The following is a 12,521-nucleotide window of genomic DNA, read 5'->3' as shown; positions in this document are numbered from 1 at the left end:
GAAAGAGCTGACAGGAGCTGGCAGTGGACAGAGAGAGCAGCTGCCCCAGGAGCTGGAGAGAGGCCTGCCTTAAAGGGGGCTGCATCCATGTGGTCCCTGGAAAGAAGCAGCCAGCGCCAGGCAAGGATGCTGAACCAGCAGCAGAGTGACCAGATGCTACAAGGTGAAGGAAAATCGATGCAGCAGGAAATGGCAGAACCGAGCGGCAACGAGGCATTGAGCAACACCGGGGACCCCCACGTCCCATCCCTGCCCTTTACTGGTCATGGGGCCAGTGAGGCTCTGGGAGATGGAGGTGAAAAGTCATCTCCTTAGCAACCCCAAGCTGAACAGGGCAGTACCCTAAGGGCTAGAGCCCCCAAGCTCAGTAGGGTAGTAATGAAAAAGTAGAGTAGTACCAGAAGATAGGATTATACCCTGTGGGAAGGTGGAGGAAAGCTTTCCTGGCTGTCTATGAGTTAATGTACAAGTTCTTTCTATCCTTTTATTGCATAAATAAAACCCTTTCTGTCTTTAATGCTTTGTTAGCCTAGATGCTTGCAGGGAAACCAAGGATGCCTTTGCGGGGTGGGGGGGGATGCAAAATCAGTCAAATACTGAAGTTCCTAGGATTACCCTGAATGTGGGCATGAGCCAAGGGTTTTGTTTTTGTTTTTTTTTTTTTAATAGGGCAGATACTGAATTTCCAAAAGGTTCCCTGAAGGACACAAGATTTTGAGTTAATCTCAAACTGTACCTAAGTCCTTGTGGAAGAGGAGAGGGGTAAAGAGGAGGGGGGAGGGGAGGGGAAGGGAGGAATGGAGGAGGGAGGAGAAGGGGAAAAAGGAGTTGATAAGGGAAGGAAGAGATGCTCTAACTTCAGAGTTACAAACACAGTTACAATTTACTTGCAAAAATAATTTTTATGATGATGATTCTTAAAATCTTACCTGTTAAAACGAATGTTGCAAATATTGTATTTATATGCTAATACTTGCAAATACAGATTCTGTTAAGAGTTCTTCCTATTAAGCACTCTAGTCCTGCTTTGTATCTCATCACTGTGTAGCATGGGCTCTGTTCTTAAAGGCTAAGCCAACAGAACTCACTATCTGCCTGGCCTGCCAAGGAGCTGGGGATGGGACTGTCTTGCTAGTTTCCAACAAGCAGTATGGCTTGCCACAAGCTTGGCCGCAAGAACTCTAAGGGACATCTAGCCAAGTCATCGAAGAGCTGAGGGCGGTGTCCCCACGCCATCAAAATGCCAGAGAGCCAAGTGGAGAAGTGTGAAAGCAGTTCTTTATGCGTCCTCTAAGCATTAGCCATCGTTGGCCTTTGTGTGGTCTTTACTGTTCACATATGCCATGTGTCATGCCTTTTGTGCTGCTGCATTTCTCCCCACTTGGAATGCCCCATCCTTCACCTCTTCCTTGCCAAAACAAACCTGGGTAACGCTTTTTGTAAGAACAAGCTCAAGATGCATGTGTGTGCATTCTCACCAGAGGCTTCCCTGTCTAACTCCAACCTTCTTCTCTTCTGTCGTTCTCTAGCTCTGTAGATTTGGGAGTGGCTTTCTTTGGGAAGGACATCAAGGGTGTGTGTGGCAGAAAAAAAAAGAGGGGAAATAGTGGCTGGGCTGTGCTAATAAAATAAAACGGATGCTGCTACTAAAGATCATTTGCCTGTTTATTGTTGTGCCAGTCACACTGCCAAGGCGCCATTTTTTTAGGAGATCATCTGGAGAAAGCAAACACTGGAAGAACAGTTAGGAGCAGTGGCGCATGCCTTTCATTCCTGCTCCTGGGGGTCAAGGCCAGGGGCCTGTGTGAGTGGAGGGATTCTGAGCTGCAGCAGATTAAGTGTGTGGGGTGAACCTCCAGGAAAGGGGGCCGCACTAGCTCAGGCCGGAAACACAACGAGCCAAAGCTCTCGTGCCCATCATCAGCGGTGCTGGGCCCAGGAAGCAGCCTCTGCCCTTCCAGCACGGGGCAGATAGGGACACTTGGGCCCTTACAGTAACAACAGGAACAACAACTGTTACTATGATCAGGAAATAATGGAAAAAGGAAGAATAAAGGGAGGCTTGTATTAGCATAACCTGAGCAACGCCATTAAGCAGTATTCATCCAAGCTATTTGCTACTGATTCAAAAAACAGAAAAGGTGATTAATGGAAGAGACTTAGTAAGTAAAACTCAGAAGCAAATGAATTTAGTAGCCAGTGTTCAATAAACTCAAAGAATTCTCTATTCAACAAAAACTGCTGGGAAAAGTGGAAAGCAATTTGGCAGGTTTAGGTCACAAAAATACACCAATAAAGTACAAACAGATACATGACCGGAATGATAAATGGTTATCTTGTGAAAAATTAGAGGCGAATGAAAGGAATGTCATTGATGAAGAATGAAATGAGAGACAGCTATGACTAGGGAAAGAATTACTATGATAAAAGAAGATAAAATAGACCATTCCAATTACAAAGAATTTAAAAGTTTTCCTACAAAAAGTTAACATAATTAGAATTAGAAGAAAAACAGTTAATTAGGAAAAATCTTTGCAACAAAGATCTCTGATAAAGTTCTGATATCCAGGACATATAGGGAATTGATAGAAACATATAAGAATAAGTCATTCCTTAAAGTCAAGGATTCTAAGAGGGAGCTTTCCAGAAGCCAAAATGCCAATTTTCAACAACCATATGAAATCACTAATACTAAACAACTTGCAAATTAAAATAATTCTGAGATTTCACCTAACACTCATCATATAGGTAAAGATGCCAAAGTATAAAAAGAAATTAGAACTATTGGAGAAAGTATGGAAAGAGACCCACTAACGTGAGCACAGCTGATCCAATAATTCTGGAAGACAGCTTGGAATCATACTAAAGCCATTGAACTCACACACCCTTTGACCTTGCAAGGTAGGGCACATAGGCACATACCCCAGGGAGACTAAAATCCCATATGCAAAAAAACAAAAACTTTAGAGCAGCACTTTTTGTGGTGACAAAGACCTGGTAGAAAAGTGGGTACCTGGTGATCAGTGAAGGGCTGGGCAATTGTGAGTGCAATAGGATATTAGCAGACCATAAGAAATGATGAACACGAACACTTGTTCGAACTGATACCGAGAAAAGAAACAGTCAAGAGACCAGCTGACATGATCACTGCAGTGAAAGGAAAACAACAACGAGACCCTTAAAAAATTAATACTGCCACTTCAAACAGTTTCCATGTGTATTGCCATTCCAACCAAGTCCCAAAGGGTTATCAAGGACTATCAAGCCAGCCTGGCTTCCTCCTCTCAGGAAAGAGCAGAGGGGTGAAGCATCCAAGGTCACACAAGGCCAGTGTGTCATTTTGGTTTGTCTGGCTACACTTACTGGTTACAAGGCAGGGTTCTATTTGGGAGAGAGGATGAAGAAAGGGAGTCCCTGGGAAGTGATCATGGTATAAGAAAAAGAAAAGGGTATCCTCAGAGAGGGAGGTAGGCCCACCATGTATCACAAGTTAGGGCCAACACATGGCCAGCTCAAGGGCTACACTGATATCTGTGAAATATTCAGTGACCCAGAAAATGGTCTCCTGAATACAAATCCCCTCTCTCCAGAGGCTCTCAGGAAAAGTCCCACATGGGCATCAGTGAATTAGTTGAGGGAGTAGTCACATCTTGTGGTCATAGCTCTGATTGCAGATAGCCACACTTGCCCTAAAACACTGGGGTGAGTAAATCAAGCCCTCCCTCAGTGTCTTTCAGAAGACTCCTACCTCTGTGACAGCTCGCTCCCAATCACTTCTGGAAAGGCTGTGGCGCAGGCTCCTGTGTCTTCGGATGAGAATTTCTTTGGCCTCTTCAGCTGCCCCTGTTTCTCCTGGAAGGGTATGCCTGTTATATGCAGGAGCCTGGAAACACAGCCCAGAACAAAGTAAACAGAATGAAGGGTCCTGATGAAATCAACGTCACGAAAACAACTCAACATTCTAAGCACAAATGATTCAAATTGGCTTAAATTGGGAATTCTTTTAGATTATATGCACTTCAAAGGGACGGTAAACCAAAAAATAGGTACTTAACCTATTTCCCCCATATATATGCATGCCCTCTTAAAATGTCCCTCATTCTTAAACTTAGAAGACATCTTAAATCACAGTTATCCACAATTTCCTCACAAAAATAAGTTCTTATAAGAATATTAAAGCTAGAAGAAAAAGGACTCTGCCTTTAAAAGAACTAAATTTCCTTGCCATCTGTCTCTAGTCATGTCTCTCGATAGTCTTGCAGATATATTGCTCCTGGCCTAAAGGACCAGACTCAATCATCATCTTAGATGAGCCTCGGCCCATCTCCTGAGGTTGCTGGGACAGCATTGTCAAGGCATAAGGCTCACCCATTACTAAGAACTCGGGCAGGCATGGCAGGCAATGTCCTGTGTGCCACTAGCACAGCAAGCCAGGCCAGGCCAGGGCCTCTCTGCTCTACTTTGCTGTAGCTCTAGGGTCCACTCTGGAAGCTGACTTGACACGGGGGTGGATCGGTAAATGTTTACCAACCACATAGGGGGGATGTAAGCATGACACACTTTTAAGTTTAATCTACATTAGCAGTTTCTCCATGACTTTTTTAAGTCTAGACAGTCAACAAAACAATCCATCAAGTCCTGATTTGTAGCATTTGTTGATTTATAAGTGGTAAAGGCTCACACTGAAAATTTAACAACTGGTTTGTGCAAGTCTGTTTTGAGTAACTCCAGCACAGCCCTGAACAGTTGGGCATGTGGTTGGTAGCATAGAGAGAATATAAGGGCTGGAAAAGCTCTAAAGGGTTCACCTACATGGCCCCAACCCCTGCCTTTGGGCTGATTTTTTGGTCTTCTTACCTTCTTATGGGTCTGGCACATGGCAAGTGCTTAATAAATGCTTTATTTATGATCTCTCTTCTTTAAGAATTTTTCAGAATAAAGACTCTATCCCCCTCACAAGGCCACCCCCTCCCAAGTTCTATTTAAGAAGTTATTCCGGGCGGCTAGGTGGCGCAGTGAGTAAAGCACCAGCCCCGGAGTCAGGAGGACCCGAGTTTGGTTCCGGCCTCAGACACTTAACACCCACACAAAAAAACTAGCCGTGTAACTTTGGGCAGGTTACTTAACCCCAATTGTCCTCCAAAAAAGGCAAGCAAAAAAAAAGAAATTATTCCTTATATCCAAGCAAAACTGCATCATGTTGGATATGACTGGGGCTTCCAGAGCCAGACAAAATGCCTGCTTAAATGTCCTCCTTCATAAAGCCTTAGTTGAAAACAATAATTAATTTACGACTTGTTGACTCCAAACTAAACAACTACAATTCCTCTGGTTGACCCTGGTACTCTTCTCAAGGACTTTACTGGCCTCCATCCATCCATCCGTCTGTCCATCCATCCTTTATCCATCTGCCCATCTGTCCATCCATCCATGTGCATGTCTCTCTCCCCCATGTTCCTTTCCCAAACACTTCCCCTCAGTTTTTCCACATCTTTTTATGATGTTTTGTAGCCACAATTAGGTACAATGCTCTCCTATGGGTTTGACAATTGTAGAGTAGAGTGAAAAGATTCTTTCATAGCCCTTCCACATAATAATTACACCAACTAATCATTAATGACAGTAACTCCCATTTCCATAGAACTTTAAGGTTTACAAAGCACCTTCCCTCACAATAACCCTGGGCAAGCATCATTATCCCCATTTTTCAGGTGACAAGAGTGACATTCAGAGAAACTTTGAATTCTGTCATCCCATCTTTAAGTCCAGTGTCCTTTCTATCATAACACACTACTGTATCCCAACATAGGGAGTAATATCTTACAGGTAAAGGAATTTGAGGGATAACAATATGGAACGATTCCAAGTTAGGGAAGGAACTGAAATCACATGTAAATTGGCAGAATTATAATTATGTCTTTTATTGGCAGTCTTGTTACTGGATTTTTATCCTCTCTTTCCTCCTGTGGCTTCCAAGTGCTTTTTTATATCTACTGAATTCTATTCTCTGTATCATGCCATCATCCAATATCTTCTCAAACAGAATATTATTAATATCTCACAGAATTCCAGAATCTTAGAACTGGAAGAGCAGCCATCAGGCTAGTTCAGCTACCGGACTACCAGAATGTGACTACCCCTAGGGCCAGTGAGTCTCACAAAATCCACATGAGATGTGCCAGAACACAGACAAGTGCATTCCATCTGTAGAGCTACCAAAGCATTACTTAGGCTAAAAAGAATCCTTACTCACCCCTCTCCTGATTTTATATAGGTTAGTAGCCAATATCTGCTGTATATTATCCACAAGGTCTTGATCCAAAGGAGCTGGGACCATGGCTACTGTAGCTGGTTCATGACTGTGACTGCAAAGAGAACAACTGGGTTGTTTACACGAATCAAATACAAGAAGGCATTGAAGCTGGAGGTGTGAGAACCACCCACATTCAAGCTATCAAGGCATGAGAAGACCAAAAGGTTAACAAAACAAGAGTGAGGGGAGAGGGGAGAGAAGATCAGTACTGCACTTTAAAAGGAAAAAAAAGTCTTCTTGGATGATTCCTGGTGGGCCTCAACAAGAGGTAGCTAAGCCCAAATGTTACTAAATATAAATGTTGCAAGGGACAAGTCTAGTACGTGGCACCAAGAACTTCAGTATTCCTTCCACTGAACAGAAAAGGGGTTGGAGAGTCCCAACGATGAGTTCTGAAAGGCCACTGTATTGGAGAATCGCCAACTTTTTCAAAGTGACTCTCCTTCATAATCATGTGGGGACAATGAGAAATCCAGTTAAGAAATGCACTGAGACAAGGCATGAAAGCTGGGCAAGAGGCATTATTCACAGGCATTTCAAATGGCTTGTGGGAGTTTTCCTAGCTGTGTTACCAGCTTCCATCTAACAGTAAATGTTTATGGCTTTCCCATCTTTAGTGTTTCTTTTACAGTTCAAATTCTTAGAGATGGAAGACTCAATGGAGAGAGATAATGACTGATGGGTTCAGAATGTCTCTGGGTCTAATCCTACTGCCAGGTTTATGCAGCTAATGCAAAATGGGGGCTTAAGCTGTCATCTGGCTATTTCAGGCAATGGAGACAGTTGGTCTATGAATTTCAAACAAAACCATTTCCTATTTAGGTCCTGAATTATCCATATTAACTATCTATATCTGCCCACATCCCCAGATTATTCACTCCTCCATCTTGCATGGGTTATGCAGTCCTACCTTGATCAAAGCAAAAAGGTCAATGCCCTGGGTCACCCTCTTTCCCAAGAATCAGGCCCAAGGAATCATATCCCTCCACTGAGCACCCACCTCTGCCTCACCCCACCTTAAATGCACAAAGAAAAGAAATGAGCTGGCAAGGTCCTCAGGAAGCCATCTGGACAAGCCAGCCCCCTTTATAAAGACAAGGGAAGGAAACCTGAGTCATCCAGAAGAGCTGAATCCTGAATAGGTCTGGCCTAACTTAAAAGCTTTCCAGAAGAAAAGCTTCTACCATATCCCTTGATATCCTGTTTCACCAGTGAATTGACAAACTCTCTTTATGGTTAACTGCATGGTCTGATTTTCACTGAAGCCTACTTCCTTATGTGGGGTCCTCTTTGAAGAGGAAAGCTAACTTGAGCATTCTGCTACCAGCTCTGCTGGGAGTTACAGAGGAAGCCTGGAGTGCTAGGCAGGTTACTGAAGCTGGAGGCAGGAAGAAGCAAGTTCCAAGGCCACCTCTGATCCCTGCTGGCCATGTGACCTTGGATAAGTCACTTAGCTCTGCAGGCCTCTAACAATTCCACAGGGCTAGTCTTCTAAGTCATGGAGGGTTGGGAACTGTATTAGTGGAGAAGAATTTCCCCCCACTGATGAACTGAAAGATCCTTCCTATACACTTGAAGACAATTGGTCAATTCTCCCTTAGTCTTCTCTTTTCTTCTACAAGGTAAATAGCATCATTTGCTCTAACTTGCCCCTGAAGGCCCTCATTCATCCCTTTAATTGTCGTTGCAATCACTCTTCTACAGAATGTCTCTGGTTTCTTTACTTCTGGACCAATTCCTCCCTCCAGAATCTCAGACCAAAGTTGGGTCAGGATGACTCAGCCACCTGTTTGCATCATTCCCAAAGCCCACAGTCAGGTCAGTATCAGAGTCACTTTTTAAAAAGCAGCACTCCATGAGTAACTCTTCTAAAACATGGGGCCTGCTCCTGGTGCCATTTGGATTTGGGGCCTTAAATCAAGCCAAATATGGCCACGACTTTAGGCAGGACTCCTCAAGCCTCAATGTGAATATTGCATATGTGCATTCATAACATTTGGGAGAAGCACTGAACTCATCCTAGGTGCTGACTAGCTGACTGAATGGGATAGGCCCAGCCATCACTGGTTTCTGGAGGGCTAATACAACCAGGATCCAAAATGGTATCAGCATAGAAATGCTCACCCCACCAATGCAGACTGGCCCACCTCATGACATGCCTCTCTGCACTTAGCCAGAGACTGTACTCAAAGCCCTTCCAGCTTGATAGGCCATACGAGAGGTTATGGTCCTCTGGTATAATCTTTTAGAAGTATGGATCATCTCTGGGCCATGATGGAGCTTTGGAGGAAGACATCGATGAAGCATAAGGCTAACTGCAAGCCTCCAGACTCTTCTCCAAACACTGACAAAAAGTCCTTGAAAGTTTTACCAAGAGGGAAAAAAAACTTCATGGCAGTTGGAGAACTGCCGTATTCCCATTTTAATGCACATGTATGTGAATTGTTCTGTGGAATTCTGTGCTTTTTCTTCTCTCTCTCTCCCTCACCCCCACCATCTTCCTTTTTCAAGTTCTCTCTCCCTTAACAGTCATCCAGGAAAAAAAGATCAAGGAAACCCTTGATACAGCCATTATTTCAGTCTCCTTCCCCTGCAAAAAAAAATAAAAACAAAAAAATCTATAAAGTGCTATCCATGCCTCATTCAATAGAAGCAAAAGGTAATTTCATTTTCATTTTTAAAAAGTAAATTTGAACACAAAGTTTTATTCCTTGGAGATGGATTTTTAAAAGAATCTTCTGGTGGCTTCTTCACGTAGCTAAAGGCCTTGCAGCCAGCCTCCCCACCTTTCAGATGGGCTGGGCCCTCTATTCTCAGCAGGGCAGCTGTGGAGGCCTGGGGTGGGAAAGAAGAGAAACACAGTTCCCAAGAGCAAATTTTCGAGCCTTTCTTTCAGTGGTGGTGGCTCTTTCTATTTTCGGAAGGGCCAGAAAGCTGGACTCTTCAGGTGGTACCTGCAAGAGAACATCAAGGGTCTTGAAAAATACTTACCACTCAGGTACACTGGCTGGAGCATGGACCAGTTGGCCGGCTTCTACCAGCTCAATGGCATGTTTCCTCTCTAGCTTTTCATACAGGAGCACGATGCTAGACTTCGGTTGGTCATAATCCCGCAACAAAATCTTCTGCAGATATTGGCTATTGAAATATTCTAATCTGCTCAGGCAGCAAAGAAAAAAAATGCCAAGAATTCACTGGCCACTCTGCTCAGAAAAGTTCTGTTGGCTTTTAGTTCAAGTCAAGTTAATCCCAAAACATTCGTGAAGACCTACTATATTGCAAGGCACTGAGGGTACAAAGGCAAAAAGAGAAATAGTCTCTGCCCTCAAAGACCTTCTAAGCTAACATGCTATAGTGGAGAGAGGAAGAAGGCCTGGGTTCAAGTACCACCTCTGCCACTTACCAACTAGCCACTTGACTTGGCCAAGTCAATGAACATCCCCTAGCCTCAGGTCCTCATCTGTGAAATGAAGGCTGATCTTAATGGGGGCACATAACAGTGACACAAATGAGTAAGACACTGGGTAGGAGGTGGTCATAGCAAAGGATCATGGGATTGAGAGCTAAACGAGCCTTAGAGTCCAACTCTCTCATTTCTGAGATGAAGTAACACAGGAGAAAGGGAAAGTGACTTGTCCAGAATCACAAAGCTGGGAAGGAGGAGAGCTGGGATTCAAACCCAGATCCTCCCATTTCAAATTCAGTGGCTCTCTCTACAATACTCTGTGGCTGTTTCTTACCTCACTACCAACTCCAGGTTTTGTACAAGTTCTTCTTATTGCCACCCCCAGGACTATTGTAATGCCCTACCAGGAGGACTTCATGCCTCCATTCTCTCCTCCTTCCAAAATGTCTTTCAGACTGGTGTGAGAATATTTTTTCTTATGCATAAATCTAGTCCAGTTATTCCTCTGCTCAAAAATCTTTGCTGATTCTCTATTACCTCTGGAGGAAAGGTCAACCTCCCTCTGCATGGCATTCAAGGCCCCCTACAATCTGACAACACCCTCCCTTTCCAGTCTCAGCTCATGGTACTCTCCACACTCTTCACTCCTACTCAAAAAGCACTTCCACCACTCCGCCATGAAGCCTTCTCTGATACCCCAATGTGCACCTCACTTAACACACAGAATTTGGTGTTGGGCACCAAAGGCAGCCATTTGGTGCTTCAGCATCCTGCTAGACTCTGAACTCCATGAGAGCAGACCATGTCTTTCAGAAACAGTGTATATTCCCTAACTCCTAGGACAGTGATGTTTGTGGAATAATAAGCAAAACAGACAACATTTGAAGGATGGGACTCTTGTAGGCTAGGCCCAAATAACAAAATTGTCTTTAAATGTTCTAATCTGGCTAGTCAAGCTTCATAAGTACATATCTGAAACTTATGCTGAAGTTTTAACTTTTTAGAAATAAATCGGAGTTTTGATTTTGAACACTGAAGAAGAATGTTGCCCCATCTTCAAAAGGGTTTGGTGTTGAGGTGGGGATAGAAAAGGAAAGAAGAAAACACTGATTAAGCACCTACTATATACCATCCTCACAACAACCCAGGGAGGTGCTATTACTGCCTCCATTTTATAGTTGAGGAAACTGAGGCAAATGGCAGTTTGGTGACTTGCCCAGAGTCACACAGCTAGTACATGTCTGAGGCAGAATTTGAACTCAGGTCTTTCTGACTCCAAGTCCACTATTCTATACACTAAGTCACCTAGCTGCCTCAAGAAAAGGAGGGAAGGATTCAATAGATACTATGAAAGTAGAATGTGTCTTCCTTAGATATGAGGTGAGGTACCTGGTTATGCCAATAAACCCAAAATGTAATCCTCACACCCAAGAACTGAATGTGGCCAACGTACCCTGTGCATTTCAGAACAGGCCATGAAAGGCAGTGGGGGTGGAGTGGGAACATGACCTCAGAAAGCCATTGGACTTGGAACATGTCAATGGTCCACTAACTCCAACCATAAGAACAAAATCCTTTCTGCCCATTGCTTCAGCATGAGAACTCTGTCACTGGACTCAGGTTTCTGGACCTACAATGTGATCTATGGTATTTTCTGAGAGTTCACATCTTCTGGCCAATTGATATGTACATCCTAAAAGACTCAAAGACTTAATTAGTCTCTCCTCTTACTTCTAGGTCAGCTGGCCATATAAAGTCATGAAGAAATAGATCAGAAGTACCATGTCCTATAAGGCACACTACCAACATTGCCTGTTGGCTAGGCCACCTTGACCCAGAAGCAGCACACATGGGACCAGACCACCAGGAAGGCCAGGGTACACAATTAATAAAGACACTGCAGTAGGGCTCAGAATCCAGTGGAAAGTGGGTCTGGAAAGGATCAAAAGAAAGGACCCTTTAAGAGGTACAAAGCAACATTACCAGGAGAAAGGTCTTGTCTATAAGTTTGTGTGGCAGCCTATTGGGATTTGGTGGCCCAGTCTGGTGAATGTCAAACCTTCAGGGGTAAGGTAAAAAAAAAAAAAGAAAGAGAGATCACTACCTTTGTTTGAGATTGTCTATCACTTTCATGATACAGAAAATGGATGAAGCTCAGTTCACCCCAATGGAAACAAACAGAAATAGTCATAGGTGGGGGCAGCTAGGTGGCACAATGAATAGAGCACTGGCCCTGGAGTCAGGAGGACCTGAGTTCAAATCCAACCTCAGACACTTAACACAAAAACTAGCCGTGTGACCTTGGGCAAGTCACTTAACCCCAATTCCCCCCCCCAAAGCAAAAAAAAAAATAGAAATAGTCATAGGGTTCATCTTTTCCCCCCTTTCTACACATGTACACAGTTTTATTTCTAGCAGCTTCTTACTTGTCTTTCCAGTAATACTGTCCCCAGTGTCCAGATATGTCTTCAATGCCAGCCAGCAAGTGGTCCAAGAACTGAAAAAGAAGAGTCTATCTATACACACAGCACGGAGGAGGAACATAACTAGCAGCGAAGGAAAAGAGACTATGCTTTAGAGGAATGAAAGAGCATAATTCTTCATATCATCACCATCAACATCACCACCACCATCACATGATCGTTGACACCATCATCACCACCATCACATGATCATTGACACCATCATCACCACCATCACATGATCATTGACACCATCATCACCACCATCACATCATCGTTGACACCATCATCACCACCATCACATCATCGTTGACACCATCATCACCACCATCACATCATC

At 43.7% G+C, this 12,521-nt stretch overlaps 2 protein-coding genes across 3 annotated transcripts in view; both read right to left on the bottom strand.

The window, feature by feature from the left end:
* The window catches only part of LOC138141729 (transmembrane protein 182-like), a 276,562-nt gene that overhangs the window by 81,588 nt on the left and 182,453 nt on the right, over nucleotides 1–12,521 (bottom strand). The gene's annotated exons all lie outside the window — the stretch shown is intronic.
* The window catches only part of LOC138141728 (sodium/hydrogen exchanger 2-like), a 104,604-nt gene that overhangs the window by 25,003 nt on the left and 67,080 nt on the right, over nucleotides 1–12,521 (bottom strand). The window contains exons 7-10 of the mRNA XM_069062559.1: nucleotides 12,146–12,216; nucleotides 9,305–9,469; nucleotides 6,254–6,365; nucleotides 3,749–3,883 (exon numbers count right to left, since the gene is read on the bottom strand). Of these exons, the coding sequence (XP_068918660.1) occupies nucleotides 3,749–3,883; nucleotides 6,254–6,365; nucleotides 9,305–9,469; nucleotides 12,146–12,216 (483 nt within the window). The remainder of the gene's footprint in view (nucleotides 1–3,748; nucleotides 3,884–6,253; nucleotides 6,366–9,304; nucleotides 9,470–12,145; nucleotides 12,217–12,521) is intronic.

Source organism: Petaurus breviceps, unplaced genomic scaffold (genome assembly GCF_028583685.1).
Source record: "Petaurus breviceps papuanus isolate PSGF00001 unplaced genomic scaffold, PetGlider_PUasm1.0 90459, whole genome shotgun sequence".
Lineage (NCBI taxonomy): Eukaryota > Metazoa > Chordata > Mammalia > Diprotodontia > Petauridae > Petaurus > Petaurus breviceps.
The sequence above is the reverse complement of the archived record's forward strand: the minus strand, read 5'-3'. Positions and strand labels throughout refer to the sequence as shown.